Raw genomic sequence first — 21,709 nt, forward strand, 5'->3', positions numbered from 1 at the left:
TTTGATGTCATTCTGACCTGCGGTGTTATTTCTACAGCGGTTTGAAAGTTTAATTATAATCAACCTGTATATTTCGCGTAAGGGCCACGAAGATAAGATACGAGAAATTAGGAGGTGCTGTTTGCTAGTGGAACGGCGAAGGAAATGTCTAGTTGTGGTACTCCTCCACACACTGTACAGTGACTCGTGGAGTATGTAAGCAGATGTAGTAGGTACTGTTCTCACAGGCGATCATTGTAGGTAAAACCACCCCTTCCTTCCGCCTCCTTGATTTCTATCTCACCATCTATGGCCATCCTATCGCCCTCACTCCCACCCTTAAGTACCTTGGCGTCACCCTCGACCGTCGCTTCTCCTGGACTCCCCACCTCCGGACAACCCAAGCCAAGGCACGCTCCCGACTCAGTCTCCTCAAGCTCCTCTCTGGCCGTACGTGGGGTCTGGACCCCTCCACCATCCTCCACACCTATAAGTCCCTCATCCGCCCTATCCTTTGTTATGCCCATCCGGCTTGGATCTCCGCCCCCCCTACATTTTATAAATCCCTCCAAATCCTTGAACGTCATGCTCTCCGCCTCGCCTATCGCATCCGTCTCCCCTCCCCCACGCGGATCCTGTACAATCTCATCCCCTTCCCCCACCTCCTCCTTTTCCTTGAAAGGATACGGATCCTGTACACCTCCCGCAAACTCGATCCTCCTCACCCGCTCGTCTCCCCGATCCTCTCCCACCCCCACCCGCTGCCGCGCCTGTATTCGCACGTCCCACCCGGTCTCCATCTGTCCACCCTCCTAACCCTCTCCCAAGGTGGCTTCCGCCAGCTCCCCCTCCCTGATGATGTCCTCCTCCCCTCCATCTACCCCTCCTATCAACTTTGACCCTGCCCCACCCCCCACTTCTGGTGTCCTTTCCTTTAGGCACCCTCCCTCCCTTCTCTTCCCTTCCCTTCTCTTTCCTTTTCCCACGTCCTCTCCCTCCACCCCTCTTCCCCCGGGCTTCCCCTCCCCCTTCCTCCCTCCCTCCTTTCTCCCCTGCCCGTGGCATCTCTGCTCTCCCCTCTCGCTCTCCCACTCCCCTTCCTCCACCTCCTCTCTTGGCAGGTCCCCGGACTCGCACACGCATAGTGAACATTCGCGCGCCGGAGATCGTCGACATCAGTATCTCGTGTGTGTGCTTCGTTTTGTGTTTTGTGCAGTTACTACTCCACTGTTCACGTGTGCCATCGCCGTTCTCCATGTTTTGTGCGCCGTGTCCACAAGTGTTAGTGTTTTTATCGTCCAACGTGAACGGCTTCATGTTTATTGTTTTTTTGTATCTCCATTTTTTTGCCCGCTGTTTTTTGTATTGTCTGTATCACCTCTATGTCATGTTATTGTTCCACTTAAGGCTGAAGAGCAGCGTAATGTGCTTCTGCCAGCCTGCCTGTATAGGTGATTAAAATTACAATAAAGGAAAAAAAAAGTACTGTTCTCACTCTGCCGCCCGGATGATGCCTTCTCTCCCTCCATTTATCCCTCCTACAAACTTTGATCCTCACCTTCCCCTCCCTTCCTCTCATCTGTCCTTTTCCCGGGCTCCCTCTCCCTCCCCCTTTTCATCTTGATTTTACTCCCCCTACCCACTCCTTGACTCCATTCTCTCCCCCCGAGTCCTTTTTATTTCCCCTCCACTGTCTTCCCCACTCTTTTTCTCGTGTCTGCGCTGCTCCCCCCTCCTTTTTCAGTGTCCTCTCCGTCCATCGGCTGCCCCCTCCCCTTTTTACTTTCCCCACCCTTTTTCCCCTAATCAGTCTGGGTTGTCCTCCCCCCCCCCCCCCCACCATCTGCTTCAGGCTGTGGTGTGTTATCTTTGTCTCTAATCTCTGGTGCAGTATTTGAGTGTTCAATGTTGTGTGCCCCCTTTTTAAAGTGTTGCAAACAGAAACCATACTGTTGCTGTGTTTTCTTAACTATGCCAGTGTACTTATTTTGTGTCTTCATTAGTTTTTTTTCTATTTTAACTTCCGCAAATTTTCGCCATTTTACTGTTTTTAACAAAATCTGCGTTTTATCGCCATTACATATTGTATGTCATCTTCCCATTATGTTTTTTAACTGTCCTATCGGCTGTAGAGCGGCGTATTAAGATGCTGTCAGGCGAGGGTAATCGAAATTCAATAAAGGAAAAAAATCCTGTTCTGAAGAGCTTAAAGCTTCTATGCCTTTAGGCGTTAGACATTACGTAAAAATCCAGCATCAATCGTGCATTGTCACACACAAAACTCTTCGTAGAACATCTCCCGTTGGTGCGTTATACACTCAAAGCAGTCGTTAACTGAGGGCTGTCGTTAGTTTACAACTACGCCTTGACAGTGTAAAGCTCAAACGTGAGATGTTCTAAGAAGAGTTCGCAGTGTAACAGTGCATGTTTGCTGCTAGGTTTCTTATATTTGACGGCACCTTATGGCATAGAAGCTTTAAGCATTTGGTAATGGGGTAACGCAGTGCCGAAATGTATTGTGCTGCAAATATCACCCTTTGACAACTGGTACCATAACACAATAACGATTCATGAGACAGTTGTACGAAGGCTTGACAGCATATAATAGTACAAATATGTTTTGAATTTTCGATTAAACAGACTCTTGGTCTTAGCTCATGCTATTCAGTCGGAAGCTATGGTGACATCTAGCAGTAGGGGTCCACAGAAGCTGTGGAGGCGAAAGGCGTCCATTGCACCCTCCACAAAGTGTAGGTCTTGTTTTATTGTGGAATACCATTTCCAAAACTCAAACTGGACATCTGATGAAAGGTTGTCCGCTTCCACAAGGTCCAGTAGGCGTGGCTGTTGGATACTCTCGAATATCTTTGAGAGACTCTGGCTATACTCCGGAACGTAGGTATACTGTCGGTAGCAGGGATCGTGTGTCTGCCCCAGGTTGAGATTGGCCACGATATCCACATGTTTCCGTGCCGTATGGAAGTTGCCTATTCTCATTACCGCCTTTAAAAGGATCACAACGTGGTCAACAGCCGTCGGCGGCAGGTAGAGAAGCATGCCGTAGGAGATAAGTACCGTCCCTCCAGCCTTCCTTAGTGTTAGGCGGTCAAGCTGGCAGCGAACCTGTCCACCATGATTGGCTCTGTATTTCTTCATCTACGTGTGGATCCAAAGAATCTTGGTAGCCTTTCATCTTGTACCTGATGCATCAGATCGTCTATTGGCTGGAAATCTTTCGTAAAGACATCCTCCAGGCCCTCGGTCTTTGCGTTGAAGCCTCTTACCACTGTATTTCCAACTTGAGGTGAAGGAATCCTGTTTCGAGAAAGGAAGCGTGTTACATTCTTCCACGCCGGGCCTACGCTGGGTTTCAGAGTGTAAATTTTGTTAGTTCATACTTGGTTACTGCGGTTGTCGATCTTCTTGCGTATTTCTCGGCGCACTCAGTTTAGCAGACGCTGCCATTCCAGACAAATCCTATTTTCTGCAATTGCGGCACGCAGCTGGGAAGTAGTTGATGAACAAGAAGTAGCTATTGTGCCTTCTCTGGCGGTGAGGCGCCACTGTCTGAGTCCAAGACGTTGGAAAACGTTGCAGCACTGCTGAGTAAAATTTGCGAGATCATCCGAAAGATGTTCTTGAAATTTTCTCCAAATTTCTCATCAGTTCGCCGTCTTGGAATCAAAACGGCTTACTCGTCGTCGGAATAAAAAATTAAAAGTGAATGGTCCGATGCGAGGGCGCTGGACGTCCGCTATGCAGACATCGAGCACGCCTCCCTGTCTGACGGTAAATTCTTAGGTTGCGAGGACCAATAATAATAGTTTATTGTCCCTCCACGACATGTAATGATCTCCTGATATCAGCTTTCGTGAGCTTTAAGTACCACACAGCATCAATTCCCCTTCTTATTACGAGCACTTCCCGTTTTACGAAATTTATTCACTAATTTGTGAATTGCATGACGATGTAGAATTCAGACACATGGAAACTTATGTTTAAACAATCGCCGGACGCACAAACGAAAAGTAGCTAGACACTCTTCGTGGAATGGAATAACTAGTTTTTACCCATGTTGCGTTCGCAAACTTCAGTGTTACACTTGTAATGTTCGTTTCACTGTTCGAATGACACTGGCCGAAAACGCGCGCACAACGGCCTCAACAGGGCAACCCATTCGACCAGCTTGTGCGGCTCCGGTGGCTGGCAAACACAGACACGCGCGTACGGTTTTCGTATAAATGGAACACCCTCTAGTTAACTTACTTTTTCCATCTGTCTGTTTTCATTTTACTGCCCGTTATGTTTTCATTGCCGCGCCACGTGACCGCGAGGGCACCAGGCGGCATCCATTCTCGCGGTGTTCACTAGTCGTAATGTTTTGGTTGATCAGTGTGAACGGCGGTAAATGTGTGCTGCTGAATTAATGTTCCTTGAGTTCGGTAACAGCACGGTTACCGCAGGTAGAACCAAGGCCCTCGGTCTCTCTGTGTAATAGAACGGCCGTTTCCGACACATCTCACGTTTCAGGAGCTATGTCTCAACCCTTATAACCAATAAGAGATACAGTCATTGCTCATCTCGTTGAGCTAACTTTCTAACACTATTATCAGTCATCTAATTTATAAAGTATGCGACAATATAATGGTTTGCTAATGTATGTTTGTAACTTATGTAAAGAATTCTGCCGGCCGAAGTGGCCATGCGGTTCTAGGCGCTGCAGTCTGGAACCGCCAGACCGCTAAGGTCGCAGGTTCGAATCCTGCCTCGGGCATTGATGTGTGTGACGTCCTTAGGTTAGTTAGGTTTAACTAGTTCTAAGTTCTAGGGGACTGATGACCTTAGAAGTTGAGTCCCATAGTGCTCAGAGCCATTTTTTGTGTAAAGAATACTATTTTGTCAATGATTAATGAAATGAAAATGTTCGTGTGTGTAAAATATTTGGACATTTGTGGTAAGGTCTTACGGGACCAATCTGCTGAGGTCATAGTTCCCTAAGCTTACACACTATTTAATCTAATTTAAACTAACTAAGGCTAAGGACGACACACACCCATGCCCGAGGAAGTTCAAAAATGGCTCTGAGCACTATGGGACTTAACATCTGTGGTCATCAGTCACCTAGAACTTAGAACTACTTAAACCTAACTAACCTAAGGACATCACACACAACCATGCCCGAGGCAGGACTCGAACCTGCGACCGTAGCGGTCATGCGGTTCCAGACTTAAGTGCTTAGAACCGCACGGCCACACCCACACCGGCCGGCGCCCGATGAAGGACTTGTACCTCTAAGGGGGGGGGGGGGGGGGGGAGCGGACTGTGACAAGACGCCATAGACCTCATGTGTGTAATTATATACATTTGGGCAAGTTGTGATTTGTATATAATGGTACGCCACCCTTAGGGATAATGTGTAGGATATGTTTTATGTAAAAGATGTAATGCTTCAGTACTGCACGAAAGTTACTGTGGGAAGCATAAAAGGTGGCTTGGGTTTTTTTTCTTTTTTTTTTTTTTTTGGCGCGCTACCTGTAGAGCGATCGGGAGCGAGAGGACAGTCTTTAGGCAGCTGTGAAAGAGGCAGCACTCGGATGGAGCAGGCAATGTCTTGACAGGAAACTGTTGCACAACAGCCTCGGATGACGACTGCTGAATAATTATTCTGTTAAACATAAATTTTGGTTTATCCTGTTGTTTTATTCGTTATCGTTCACGTATATAGGGTCCTTTGCTGGTGTTTAATTATTCAGAGTAAAACTGTTATAAAAACATTTCAAGTGCTTTAGTCAGTATCTACAAGTAATAATTTTTATCTCTGAATAAATGTCTAAAAATAATTGCTATGGACTAACTTTTAAAGTGCAGGTAACAGTACTGTATTATTTACGAAGTAGAAGTGGTGATTTTGCTTAAGTACGCAAGTAGATGTCTTCAGACAAATTTAATGATTTTAATATTCTTTCTCTCTTTGTTGTAACAAGTAAAGTGAAAGTGAGTAAATAAGTTTTGCTAGAAAGACGAACATGTCGTGCATAAAAACTGAGGTTTTGCCAATTTAAGTTTTGTGTAAAATAAAGATAAAATTCTTTCAGTTATAAGTGAAGTTTAGTAAGGTACAGAGAGTTAAGAGATGAAAATTACTTATGTGGCTTAGTAACACAGAAGCAGGATTGCATAAAATTAAGGAATGGCAATACAGAGTGACCACACCCTACCTTCGGCTTTTGACAGATCATTTGTTACGGCCTGGTATACACAAAATGTATTACTAAATTTAAATCTGTATATTATGCTATTAGAATATTTATGTATTTAATATGTTGGTTATACAAAATGCAAACATAGAAGTCACCCCTCCACCCATCCCACGGCCAAAATTTTCTTAGCACTTAGTGACGATCAAAAATTCGCAACGTTTCTAGATCAAAGCTTTATATGTGTGTGTGTGTGTAGTAACTAAAAGACTTTCTTTCTCAGAGCCGTATCCTGAAACGTTATATTCATTTGTGTAGTTATGTTAGGGAACAACAGGAAGATAGGCCAAATTTGCTTCTTCTGCTTTTCTGAAACTTAACCACTTATTTGCCTAGGTAGGCTGGCGACCATAAATCCATTACACAGACCACATAATAAATTTGGTTCGGAAAGGTCTTAGATTCAGTATCACTCCAGTTTTACTGCGTTTCTTCGTAACAGCTAGAAAACTCTTTAAAAAACGGACAAAAAACGGACTAATAATCTCATTTCCACATTCATTAGTATACATCACAGTCACATCCTGTAAAAGGGGTAACATTATACGACAGTTGAAGAACGTAGGCACGTTTATGACGTTTATACTATATGCACAGTTCCCTGTGTCCCTGTGTAATAGTTTTACAAGTGGCTTTTCCCGTGACAGAACTATTTGTTCCGTTGGGGTATAGTGTCCTAGCCTGCATGTGCCTTACTGAGATATTTACTATATGAACCAGATTTCATAGTTTTTCTGGGCATGTACAAAGAGTTTTATTTAGATATGATGGACATTCTCCAAATTTTTATCGCATTTTTTAAATAAACTTTTCTGCTTATTCTTTTTAGCCTTTAATCTGATTGAAGTTGTTCATTTTTTTAGATGCTGCTGTCCGCTACGAGATCGAGGCGGGCAACGAAGGCGGCGCCTTCTCCATAGACGCCACCACGGGGCGCGTCGTGGTGGCTGGACAACTCGATTACGAAAAGCGCAAAATGGTGGGTACCACTCAGGTCGAGCACAGGTGCCGTTTTCTCTAGGTAACTGTTAGAACGTGTAAACAATCCTGTGTTTTGGAGAAAACAGGCGATTCTAGTCTTCGAAGGGAGTAAGGCTAGTTCCATCCTGCCATTACCACGTGAACACTCTTCGGCAAGCCCACAAAACGTTCTCCATGATTTGTAACTTTGTAGTACATTGAAACTGTGTGCTGGACCTGGAATCGAACTCAGAACCGTGCCTTTGGCGGACAGTGTTCTACCGACTTCTTTTATCTAATTTTGTTTGTTACTGTTCGTTGCCTTTGTTCGGGGCGGACGTCTTCTGACACCCATTCAAGTTCTCGTTGATCCATTCACTCAGTTTTTTTATTGCAGTGGTAGCTACCACTCTGACCGAACACGCTGAGCCAGCGTGCCAGCTTCCCACTGAGCCACCTATTACCCGTCCTCAAAGCTTTACTTCCGCCAGTACCTATTTCCTACTTCTCAAAAGAGTTCTCTTGTACGCCTGAAGGAAACTAGCACTGAACCCATAATCAAACCAATTCCATACACACAGCAAAATTTCCCAGTCATAGTCTGTCATAGCCTGTCCAAGTCCAGTCACCCGCAGCGCAATTAGGCGTCAAAATACAAAATAATAGCTCGGAACGGAAGAATAGCTCGGAGTACTGGCTCTCGAAATCAGTAACTGCCTTTTTATTGCAGCCAGACAAGGCTGTCTTGATTTTGTCTCACGTGGCACCGAGGTAGGGAAGGATGGTGGACCACGAGAATTGCCACTACATTAAATTGAATATACTTTTGCTCCATACATCCATAGTGAGGAGATCTTCAAGGATGTAAGAATTCTCATGGAACAAGAATACATAATACGCATTTACAAAAAAAGAGATATCTTAATTCCCATAACCACAGATCCTAAGTGAAATGTTTGTCATGGATATGGAAAAATTAAAAATACATTAAATCTGTTCATTTTTCATTTAAGAAAAAATGACGAATTGTCACAGAATCACAGAAATTTACCTAAGCAGTAAACTGAGAGACATGCAATAATTATTAGGCGATTGTATCTAGGCTGCTCGGTGGTCTAACGGAGGCCAAAATCCAATCTTACCACTCTGACTAGGGTGTCATTGCCATCCATCATGTAATGAGAGAGTTAGATTCCTCCTTTGTGCCCACCCATGTTCTTTTTCTCACTCTTAGAGTGGTGCTTCCGTCAAAGATCAAAGCATGCTATGAAATTATAACAGTCTGTCTGTACATTCTGAACGCGATGTGCTGCTACCAGTGTCATCGTTTCAACCACACTAGAACGTCTTCTCGACACCCAGCCAAACGTGTAACCTGTTGTAGGGATCCGCATGAGGGTGACTGTCCGTCTCCTTCTTCTGGCTGTATCAACTGCAATGGCGGCCATGCCGCCTCCTTTCAGGATTTTCCCATGTATCTTGATGAGTAGGCTGTCCAAGAGATCCGGGTACAAGAATAAGTGCCTCACCCAGTCGCTCGCAAGTTAGTGGCTAGCCACAAACCCTGTGTTCTCCCCTCTGGCACCTATTGTTCTGTTCTTGTTACTTCTCGCTCCATGACAGACATAGCCAAGCAGACAAGCGACCTCCAATTCAGCTCTGAGGCTGTGAAATCACCCAGTGTTAAGGTAGCATCGCCATCCCCCAGTCCAGCTGTGCAACAAGCCATCAGTCTCTACCCTCAAGGGACGAAGCCACCAGCTACACAACTGGTAGGCCAGAGAGGACAGAAGAAGTACTCCTGCGAAGACTTCCTACGTCCCTCCAGCCAACCAACAACCGAGTCTTCCTCTGAATGGAAAGGCTCGAAGAAGTCCACCAAAGGCAAATGGTCTTCTCCTTCGCCAACTCGCAGATACTCTTCGATGATGTCGCCACGTGATACATTAGCCCGTCTGGCCTCTGTGTTACTGGTGTGCACCACCAACCGTTTTTCAGCATTGGACTCCACAGACCAACCGCACAAGCAAGCTGATGCTTCTGTGGACCCCATGGAGCAGGATCCTCCTGTTTCTGTGCCCTGTAGTAGTGACTATTCACAGGCTGTCAGTCGGCAGCTGGCGAGGTGACACCCTACGTCTCATCATGACTCTCCTCCAATGAAACGATCGCGGCCTTCGGTCCCAAAAAGGGGATGCTTTTAGCATCGAGGCGTCCCCTTGTTCTCTGCCTTCAGGAAACGAAATTGTGCCCTCGCGACCACTTTGAGCTTTCACATATATTACCAGTCAGTTTTGACCTTCCCCTGAGGTCAACATTCCATCTCATGGGGTGTCATACTGCTCATATAGGATGACATTCATAGTCAACCCATCTCCCTAACTTCCTTTTCCATCACCACCTGACTTTCCCCCTCTGTACCATTTATGTCCCTCCATCATTCTATGTCACCAGCGCAGACTTTCTTCAGATTACTGGGCAGCTACCTCCCCCACTTTTGCTACTTGGTGACATTAAAGTGCATCATCCCCTTTGGTGTTCTCCCAGGACCTGTCAGAGAGGTACTCTTTTGGCTGACCTTCTTAACCAACTTAACCTGCCTTAACACTGGGGCAGCCACTTTCTTTTCCGACTCCTCGCACACCTATTCCCATTTGGACCTATCCATCTGCACTGCCCAGCTTGACCATCGTCTTGAGTGGTCCGTTTTTTTCTGACTTGAGCGACCATTTCCCGTGTGCTATCCGTTTGTTGACTCCTACCTCATCTGCGTGCACACCCAAATGGCAGCTTACTAAGACTGAATAGCAGCTTTAGTCCTCCCTGGCGACCCTCAAAGAGCAATATTTCCCCAGTTGTGATGACCAAGTGGAATATCTCACAAACGTTATCCTTACTGCTGCAGAACGTTCCATTCCTCGCCCTTCCTCTTTACCACGTTGTGTCCCAGTCTCTTGGTGGACCGAGGCATGCCGCGACGCAATTGGCGCATGGAGACGGGCTTCCGCGTTTTTAACCGCCATCCTACGATGCCAAACTGCTTTCATTACAAACAGATGCGTGCAGTGTCGTCGCGTTATTCGGGATAGCAAAACGGCTAGCTGGAGTTCATTCATATTCTCAAATACTGTATTAATGTAGTAAAGATATCTGCGCGCAATGCGTCAACGGCATTGCGACAAAGCAACATTGGTTGCTGTCAAATCACGGAGTTAAACGCTGTTGGGCTTGGCAGTCACTTGGATGGGTGACACTTTGATGGATGGCGGTCCGGATTTGCTGAGCGCTGTTGGCTAGTGATGTGCACTCAACCCTTGTGAAGCCAGTTGAGGAGCTACTTGATGAAAAGTAGCGGCTCTGGTCACGAATGCTGACAACGACCGGGAGAGTTGTGTGCTGACTACATCCAGTGACGGCTAACAGCTGAGGATGAAGCGGCGATCGGTGGGTAGTTGGACGAAGTTCTGTTTTAGCATCTGCACACAGTGAGTTACGCTGTCGCAAAACATGTTGACACTTTACAGCTGTAATACTTGTCATACTGTGCTGAACCTTTCATATAAGATTATACCTGTTAAGGAGTCGTATGATCTTTGGCCCCGAAACAAACTACCGGGCGTGGTTAGCATACTGGGCTCGCATCCGGGAGGACGACGGTTCAAACCCGTGTACAGCCATCCTCATTTAGGTTTCCCAATTTCCCAAAATCGCTTCAGGCAAATTCCGGGATCGTACCTTTGAAAGGGCACGGACGACTTCCTTCCCCATCCTTCCCTAATCCAATGGGGCCGATGACCTCGCTGTTTGGCTCATCCCCCAAATCAACCAATCAACCGAAACAAACTGGCAAAATTACTGTCCCATTGCAGTACTCATTCTCACCCAAAAAGGAGACAGCGTACACTTCATACTTTCAGAGTATTTCATAGTAACTAATCACACTACAGAAGAACCAACGGGTCGTTTTCGGACCACATGTCACCACTTCACATTGTCATCCCCACATTACACATTTAAGTAGAAATAATTTGCTTAGCATATCACAGTTTGGATTCCAAACAGGTTACTCGGCTGAGAATGCTATTTATATATTAACCCATTCGCCGTTGGTATTTTTGTCCTCTTTCTAAAGTGTCTGATGGTTTATGTCATTTTACAATCCTAGAATAATTTAATTTGTATCGAAGTGATGGCTTTACACACAACTGGTTTGAATCACACTTAACTAACGAAATGAAAACCATTGTGCCGAATATTTCAGGCAATACTCGAAACGTAGAAAATTTTAGAGACTGGGGAAAAGTCGCTAAGGGAGTCCGACAGGGTTCAATGTTGGTTCCACTTCTATTCTTTATATATCTGAATGACCTTCCACTTCACATTCAATAAGCAGATTCGCAGCTACTGTTGTAATAAATCCCATTAGAAATAAAGAAACAGAAGATACCGTTAATGATGTTTTTTAAAGAACTGTTAAATGCTTCTCTGAAAATGGCGCCTCCCTTAATTTTGAGGAAACACACTACATTCAGTTCTCTAGAACAAATAATCATACCAATACATGATATATCAAAATGAAGAAGACTCAGTAAAATAGGTAGACTGATCCAAATTTTTGGGTGTACATATTGATGAAAATTTTAACTGGAAGTAGCATTTTACTAAGTTTCTCAAACAGTTAAGTTCAGCCACTTTTGCTATTCATATAATTTCTAGTCTTCAAAACAAACGAGTCAATGTCCTGACATATTTTATATATTTCCGCTCAGTTATGAATTACAGAATAATTTTCTGGGGTAAGTATCAAATAGAAAGAAAGTATTGAGTACACAAAAGCGAGCACTAAGAATGATATGTGGTGGATTGTCATGTAGGTTCATCTTCAATTATTTAAGCATTGTAATTGCACCGTCATAATATACAGTATATATTCGCCAATGAAATTAGTCATAAACATCCCATCTCAATTTGAGAAGTACTGTGATGTCCACATCTAAAATACTAAAGGAAAAAATTATTTTTATTACACATTACTAAGGGTGCCATGTGTTCAATATGAAGCTACAATTATTTTATTATTTTTGCAATTACATAAAACGTCTGACTACTAGCAAAGTAAGTTTTAAAACGAACCTAAAATCATTTCCTCTATGGAATGCCGGGTGTCACAGTTCCGAACGCCATCCACGGGAGAATAATCAAAATAAATGGGGGAAATTTGAGTAAAAAGACGTATCACGACCTTACTATCGTGCGACACGTCCACGGCGACGTTGGGCAACTGGTCTTCTTCTCGCATGTGTCGACACCATACTGTTTGAAGCATCGCCAAGCCCAAGGGTGCGCAGGGCGCAATGCTTGTGCATTATTACAGTGGAAGTTTGTACCTTTGAGCCAAATTTCAGAAATCTACTTTTTTTTTAGCTACCAATCTTCTGACTGGTTTGATGCGGCACGCCACGAATACCTCTCCTGTGCCAACCTCTATATCTCAGAGTAGCACTTGCAGCGTTCGTCCTCAGTTATTTGCCGGATGTATTCCAATCTCTGTCTTCCTGTACAGTTTTACCCTCTACAGCTCCCTCTAGTACCATACAAGTTATTCCGTGATGTCTTAACAGATGTCCTACCATTCCGTCCCTCCTTCTTCTCAGTGTATCACATACATTCCTTTCCTTGCCGATTCTGCTCAAAACCTCCTCAGTCCTTGTTTTATCAGTCCACCTAATTTTCAACGTTCTTCTGTAGTACCACTTGTTAAATGCTTCGATCCTCTTCTGTTCCGGTTTTCCTATAGTCCATGTGTCACTACCATACAATGCTGTGCTCCAAACGTACAACCTCACAAATTACTTCCTCAGATTAACTACGTTTGGTACAAGCAGACTTCTCTTGGCCTGAAATGCACTTTTTGCCATTGCTAGTCTGCTTTTTATGTCCTCATTGCTACCTCCGTCATGGGTTATTTTTCTGCCTAGACAGCAGAATTCCTTAACTTCATCTACTTCGGGTTCACCAATCCTGATGTTAAGTTTCTCATTTCTCATTTTTGCTACTTCTCATTACTTTCGTATTTCTTCGATTTACTCTCAATCCATATTCTTTACCCGTTAGAGTTACTCTCAGTCCATATTCTGTACCCGTCAGAGTGTTCATCCCATTCAACACATCCTGTAATTTTTCTTTACTTTCTCCGATGATAGCAACGTCATCAGCAAATACTATCATTGATACCCTGTCACTTGAATTTTAACTTCACTCTTGCATCCTTCTTTTATTTCCGTAATAGCTTCTTGGATATACAGACTAAACATTACGAGTGAAAGACTACATCTCTGTCTTACGTCCTTCTTAATCCGAGCACTTCTTTCTTGGTCTTCTACTCTTATGTTTCCCTCTTGGCTCTTGTACAAATTGCGTATTACCCATCTTTCCCTGTAGCTTACCCCTATTTTTCGCAGTATTTCGAGCATCTTGCAACATTTGACATTGTCAAATGCTTTTTTCACGCCAGCAAGTCCTGTGGACATTGTAAGGGGTCAACCGCTCCTTAGGTACTGAGAACAATATATCTCCGTCCTTCGTACGTCGCAGTAGATTCTGTCAATAGCGAGCGCCCAATGCGCCAGAGAGAGCAGTCTGTGTTGAGTCTCCGAGCAAGTAAGTTGTTGGCTGCTAAGCGAGCAGGGCGGATATCGGCAGGACGGCCGACCACGTTTACAATTGTTTAACGGTTGTGTGTGTCACCCAAAGCCATGGGCCTGACCTCCAGCAAATACGTAAATGGCGTTAAATGAGTGCCTCGAATGAAAAACAGCCCACAGTAGCACTAATTATGTTTATTCTAAACCTTGACCATGGTTCAGCTATAATAATATAGACTTCTTCAGAAGTCATAAGCTTTTAAAAACAAAAATGTCTTAGCCCAGCGGCTGCGTCAAGATCAGTAAAATAAAACAACTTCAACAGACGTAAGCCTGTTTCGATCATAAGTAAAACTACATATGGCAAGGTATGTCCTAGGCCACTACATCTGCTTATGACTTCTGAAGGAGGCTATATTATTATAGCTGAAACCAAGGTCAAGGTTTAGAACAAACATAATTAGTGCAGCTGTGGGCTGTTTTTAATTCTAGACAATTTCGTAACGGTTGCTGGTGTTGCTGCCATGATGAAAATAATGAAGTTAATTGATTTGTTTGATGTGTTCATTTGTTCATTTGTGCACCGTGATTTCGCGACAATCGCGCCGGACACCCACGATTTGGATTGCAGTAAAGATTGTGTATTCAGTGCCACATGAAGAATATTGGCGTGTGACGACATTAATACATGATGAGATAACTGTTATTACTTTGTTAGACCTCATTCGTGCTGTTTAGACAAAAGGTACAGAATATTAACAACAAAATATGTTCCGATTATTGCTACCTGACACCCTAATTAGATTTGTTGGATTTGATATGAAACAACTCCCGTGCAAATATTAACCGTTCAGCATTCATTTGTTGCACACGGTCGAACTATTTTAAGCCTTTAGGCTATAATCCACTAGTCAATAACTAGGGATCCTCAGTTTTCTTTCCTTTCCCATTCTTCTGTATAATATTCTTATCAGAAACTTGGACAGTTCTCGCATATGTCAGGTCTTGCAATCTTCGGGATTGTGTGGATGATGTTTTTCTGAAAACTGATGGTATATCGCCAGACTCGTATTTTCTCCACACAACGTGAACAGTGTTTTGTTGTCGTTTCTCCCCCCCCCCCCCCCCCCAACCTCCCAAATTACACTGCTGGCCACCGTAAATGCAACACCCTGAAGGAAGCATCCGAATCAAGTGAAATCTACACCATGGGTTTGCAGCGATGAGATATGCAACTGATTAGAATTTCAGCGCAGACGCACATCACGCGCGCCTGTGGCGCCACCTCATAGCGCCACTTAAGGCTTGGCGATTTCGACGAGTGTACGTTCGGCACGTGTGTTTACCTCGTGGTTGTTTCACAAGACGATCAGTTATGCCTCGTATACAACAGCGAACATCGTTTGATCAAGTATCCGAGTTCGACAGAGGAAGGATAGTGGCTTACCGAGATTGTGGATTATCATACAGAGAAATCGCTAGTCGTGTTGGACGAAACCAAACAACTGTGATGCGGATATGTGACCGTTGGATGCAGGAGGGTACGACGGACCGACGTGGTCGATCGCATTCACCTCGGTGCACCACTGCACGTGCTGATAGGCAAATTGTGCGCATGGCAGTGACGGATCGCTCAGTGACATCCCGAACCATAGCACAGCACATTGCGTCTGTAACGCATCATCCAGTGTCTGCGCGTACCATTCGACGCCGTTTACAGCAGAGTGGTATGTCCGCAAGACGTCCATTGCCTCGTCTACCATTGACGCAGAACCACAGACGTCTCCGTCGCCAATGGTGTGATGACAGACGGATGTGGACGGCAAATGGAATGACGTTGTCTTTACTGACGAGGCACGCTTCTGTCTGCAGCACCACGATGGTCGGATTCGAGTGTGGAGACACCGTGGAGAGAGGATGCTGGACAGCTGCATTATGCACCGCCACACTGGTCTTGCACCGGGTATTATGGTATGGGGCGGTATTGGATATTACTCTCGCACGCCTCTAGTACGCATTGCCGGTACTTTAAATAGCCGGCGCTACATATCCGAGGTGCTGGAGCCAGTTGTCCTTCCTTTCCTTCAGGGCTCGGCCACAGCCATATTTCAACAGGATAATGCGCGACCACACGTGGCACGCATTGTCGAAAGTTTCTTCGTCAATAACCAGATTGACTTGCTTCCCTGGCCGGCTCGCTCTCCGGATCTTTCGCCGATAGAAAACATGTGGTCCATGGTTGCTCAAGTGCTACCTCTTGTCTTTCTTGGTGTTGCATTTACGGTGGCCAGCAGTGTATTTTAGAAATTCTGGTGGAATGTTATCTCTCACTTCTACCTTGTTTGATTTTAGTCACCAAAACCCTTTTAAATTCTGACTCTAGTACTGTACCCATATCTCTTGTCCATCAACTCCACCTTCTTCTTCTAACACGTCATCAGGCAAGTCCTCCCCCCCCCCCCCTCCTCACATAGTCCTTCAATGAACTCTTTCCACCAACCCTCTCTCTATTCTGCACATTACAGTGGAATTCCCATTGCACTCTTGATGTGTACCCCTTCTGCTTTTTTTACTTTTCTATATGCTGAGTGATTCCTTCCGACAATCATTTCTCTCTTTTTTTTGTTTTGTTTTTTTACATTTTTCATGGAGCCATTTCGCCTTAGCTGCTCTGCACTTCCTGTTTATTTCATTCCTAAGTGACTTGTATTCCTGTAACCCTGTATTTCCCTGAACGTTTTTGTGCTTCCTTCTCTCGTCTATCAACTGATGTATTTCTTCTGTCACTCATGGTTTTTTCGCAGTTACTCTCCTAGTACCAGTTTCTGAGACTGTCCTTTTTAGAGACAACCATTTCTCTTCAACTTAACTGCCTACTGAACTAATTATTATCGCAGTGTCTATAGTCTCAGAGAACTTCAAGAGTATCACTTCATTAAGCCCGTCTTGTTAGCTGCGCATTCCCGAGCGGAAAGGCAAACCGGTCCCCAGCACGAATCCACCCGGCGGGTTAGTGTCGAGCAGGGTGGGGGGGGGTGGGGGGGGGGGTGGACTGCTGTGGGGTTGTGAACCCCTGAGGGCTATGGCGGGACGAAACCTCACCGTCGTTTCTAGGTCCCCAGTTTAATACAATACAATCCATTCATTCTTTAGTGCTTTCTTACCCCACTTCTTCCCATGGTCTCTAAACTTCAGCCTACTCTTCATCAGTCCTAAATCGTGATCTGAATCTGTATCTGCTCCTGGGTACTCCTTACAGTTCAGTGTATGATGTCGGAATCTCTGCCCGACCATGATGCAATATGACTGAAATCTTTCCTTATCTTCCGTCCTTGTCTAAGTACAGTTCCTCCTTTTGTAATCCTCGAACAGTTTTTCCGCAATTACTAGCTGAAATTAATTGCAGCACTCATTTAGTCTTTCCCCTCTCTCATTCCTACTACCTGTCTCATATTGTCCAGTACACTCTCTGTCCTACCTTCCGGTTCGTAACGAATCCCATTCCCCTTATACGATTATCTGCTGCTGGTGATATTATCCTATATTGATCTAACCAGAAATACTGTCCTGCCACTTCACTTCACTGACACACACATTACCGATACTGATCCTTTGTGTGTCCCTTTACACATTTTCTAGCTTCTCTACCACGTCATACTTTTGACATTATACGCTCTGACTCATAGAAAGTTATTCTTTCATTGGTTATACAGTCATTTTCTCATGGTCACCTCGCCTTTGGTTATTCAGTCTTTTTCTCCTGGTCACCTCGCCTTTGGCAGTCCTCTCCCGGAGATCCGAATGGGGGGCTATTGAGGAATCTTTTGGCAATGGAGAGATCATCACGACACCTTTTCAAATTTTGGCCACTTGTCCTACGAGCACACATTATGTGTCTTTAGTGCAGTGTGGTTTCCGTTGATTTCTGCATCCTCATGTCGTTAATTATTGCTGATTCTTCCATCTTTAGGGACATTTTTCCGCCCCTCTTTCCTTTTCTCCGCGCTTTTGACGAGGCCATTGTCTAAATGAGGGTGACGTATTGTATGTAAGATCATCGGCAGCCGTTGCTAATGATTTTTTTTGCAACATTTAAAAGGCGTTGTTCGAAACCGGGACCGAAAAAGTTTTGATTATTAATCAAACAGGCTATTCCTAGAACACTGGAGATTGCTACGGTGTTTCAAAAATGTTACCCTCTTATTTTGTTGCACCGTGTATTTTAATAATTTCTGTGAAATATTTTTGCACCCTGAAATATGTAATTTCAGCAGTGAAATCCGGAGAAATTTAAGGAAAAAAAATTGAATTTAAAATTCAGAACTTCTTCTGCTCATTTTTTTTCAGGAAGTAGGTAATTCGCTCCTTCCGGTTTCATTGAGATGTTCTCCACAAAATACTACTGCGTTTTCAGTTGACTGACTTCGTCTTTCACGTTGAGATCTCACACTACGGTAATACAGTCTGTTTTGTTGAACATTTCAGTCCTTTTTCCACTTGTTCATCGATAAATTAAGTTTCTCACTTTTTTTAAGTTTATTGGCAACAGATACAACAATGTTTGAGATATGTTTTGATACAGTCAACAGTAGAACTGAAACACTTGTTATATGGTGGTGTCAACATTTGTACTAGATTGTGGCTTTTATAGTCATTCTGACGACTCAACAAAGAGTATAACTGTGGTGAACTCGTAATCGTTATCAGTAGCATTGCTACTTTAACCCGTCATTCAGATCAATGGTACATAACCTACTGGAATAATAACTTGTTCGCTAAGGAGTCCAAAATACACGTGTCGTCTGTTACATGCGTAGGATTACAAAACCCAGCAAATGAAATAATTTGACTTGCAAACAAATTATGTCTTCCCAAAGTAAATCAGTTGTATTTTCTAGTATTATAGTCGACATGTACTAAAACAATTTTAAGACAACGGTTTGAGAAAATCGAGATATTAATGAGGCTGTCATGTAGAGTAAGTTTTATAATAAACTGCTCTTCGCAGTTGCCGGAAGCAAGAATAAAGCTACCTTTTTTTCCACTGCTGCAGCGCCAATGACAGGAGTCAACACTTGTCCGACAGTCATATGATTTTTATGACGTATATGTGCCGCACATATTTCCTGCTAAATGCGCTTACTGAAAAAAATTAAAAAAACAGAGAAATTTGATTTACGGAGGATCATGGTAGAACGTTTTAGAGTGTTCCTCTCATACATTCTTGAGGCATATATACTGATCACAATACGAATTCCTCTATCAACTTCAAATTTCATGACTGTCACACTTTCATTGATGATCTTTGATTTAATTTTGTTCTTCCACATCAATCAGCCATGATCCGCCAAGGCGAACTTTAGTGGTCTGTAGTACTCCACAGTTTAGTAAAAGTAATCTCCCAGGTTCACTGTTCCTTTCAGCTTCTTTTTTGTTTTACGTACCATATCAATAATAACGTTTCCTAATGTCTAACCCTATTTCTTTACGGAAGAAGAATTTTACATCCTGCGTATCCAGATTTAAGATTTCTTGGATACCAAAAGGCATTCCCTCATTCCATCAACATCTGTTAGCAATGTTTCATCTAGTTTATTTTTTTCTTCATGACTGATGAGTACTTGAAATTCTGTAATAGCGTTGCTGGCGGTTTGTATTATGGTAACGGCTAGCTGAAGTCGTAAGAACGACCAGTCTTGCTTGCGAGAGGAAGGCAGAGCTCACCATTTGCAGCACAGTCGACAGGACCGACTGCGGACTTTTGGTACAGAGCCGACTGTAAGGGTCTGGACCGGAGGATCAGATGGTTCTGCGACCACAGTGGCTGCAGATTTCTCAACTTCCGCCATGCATAAGATGGTGAGGTTTGGGGTTCCGCTTAATAAGTCCACTACGAGCAAGAGGCGGAGCCCCAAGCGCTAATACAAAGCACTGAAGTCGAAATCGTTACAAGTACTAAAAGCAAGCTAAAGCCAGAGATATTTTCAGCCGAATTTTTTACAAGACTTCGCCGTGTTCTGGAAGGAAAGAGTAAATACAATTGGTGGCCGTTTATTTGTTGCTGTTAGAAGTACTTTATTTTGCAGCGAAATAGCGGTAGATAGTTCCTGTGAGTTCGTTTGGACAGAGGTTATACTTGGCAAACGTAATAAATTAAGAATTTAACCCTTTTACCGACCTCCAGACTCAGATGGTTCCTTTGCTGAACAGTTCAAAGAAAACTTGAATATTATTTTAAATAGGTACCCCACTCATACAATTATAGTTGGTGGTGACTTCAGTCTACCCTCGATATGCTGGCAAAAATACATATCCAGTGGCGGTGGTAGGCATAAAACATCGTAAGAAATTGTACGAAATGCTTTCCCCGAAAATTACGAGGGTTGGAACTTTAATAGTGGCAACTATTTATTTACAGGTCGTACAAAATAGATATGTGTTTCAAAGTTTTACTGATCTTCAAAGTAGTCACCAGCATTGTGTATAACTCGTTGCCAGCGATGTGGAAGTCGTAGGATACTGTTAGCAGTGCCTCTTATGCTGACTGTTCGAGCGGCGCCGTCTATTCCCCAACGAATTTGTAGCAGTTCTGAAGCGAATGCCGTGAAGTGTTTCCTTCAGTTTAGAAAACGAGTTCAACTTACGAGGACTTAAGTCAGGGGAGTGGAGTAGGTTGTATTGCACTTAGCAGCCCCATCAGTCAAACAAATCAGTAACCTGCTTGCACTGTACGTGCTTGAGCATTGTCCTGCAAAATGATGGTCAGGACCTGAAGAAAGTGTCATCACTTCTGTCTCTATGCTGTTCATTTTTGGAACACAACCTACGACCAGCTCAGAGACACAAGTAATGATACTTACTGCAGGACCTGACCATCATTTTGCAGGACAATGTTCAAGTACGTACAGTGCAAGCTGTTACTGATGTGTTTGACTGATGGGGCTGCTAAGTGCTATACCACCTACTGCACTCCCCTGAATTAAGCCCTCCTGAGTTCAACTCGATTTCTAAACTGAAGGAAACATTTCACGGCATTCGCCTCAGAACTGCTACAAATTCGTCGGGCAATAGATCGCGCCGGTCGAACTGTCAACACAACTGGCACTGCTAAGAGTATCCTACGACTTCGACATCGCTGGCAACGGGTTATACACAATGCTGGGGACTACTTAGAAGATCAGTAAATCATTGAAACACGTATCTATTTTTTACGAGCTGTAAATAGATAGTTGCCACTATTAAAGTTCCACCCCTCATATTTTGAGCAATTATTTCTGGCGGCTACTCGAATTGTAAATGGTTGCGGAAATACGAGTACACATGATCTCTTAGTAACAAATAATCCTCACCAAATAGGGAATATCATGATGGATATAGGGATTAGCGAGACTGACCGCCACAGCATCCAAATCCACCAAAAGTAAACGAAAAAAGTATCTCTTTAAAAAAGCAGATAAAAATTCGCTTGACGTCTTCCTGAGAGACAGTCTCTGTCCTTTCCCTAATATGTAAGTGTAGACCAGATGTGACTTAAGTACAAACAAAATAGGGTCTGAGGCCACTGAGAGATTTATATTGAAAACATTACTAAAAGATGGTACTGGCCCCCCACGGTACACAAAACAGGCCAAACACTGTTGCAGAAACAACGAAAAAAGTATATAAAATTTAAACAACACTACTTCCAAGACGCGATGTTTTACTAGAGACCGAAGCTTTGGGTGGAATTCATTGCGAGGTGTCTTTAATAGCTTCCAAAACGAAACTCTGTCTCGCATTCTGACAGAAAATCCACAGAGATTCTGATAGTACATCGAAGTACACCAGTGGCAAGACACAATGAGTATAATCACTGTGTGATGCCAATGG

The 21,709-nt window shown here is 43.8% G+C and overlaps 1 protein-coding gene across 1 annotated transcript in view; it reads left to right on the forward strand.

Moving 5' to 3' along the window:
* Positions 1-21,709, forward strand: part of LOC124803360 (neural-cadherin-like) — a 230,214-nt gene that overhangs the window by 8,051 nt on the left and 200,454 nt on the right. Inside the window, 1 exon segment of the mRNA XM_047264545.1 lies at positions 7,100-7,215. Within this exon segment, the coding sequence (XP_047120501.1) occupies positions 7,100-7,215 (116 nt within the window).

Source organism: Schistocerca piceifrons, chromosome 6, assembly GCF_021461385.2.
Source record: "Schistocerca piceifrons isolate TAMUIC-IGC-003096 chromosome 6, iqSchPice1.1, whole genome shotgun sequence".
NCBI lineage: Eukaryota > Metazoa > Arthropoda > Insecta > Orthoptera > Acrididae > Schistocerca > Schistocerca piceifrons.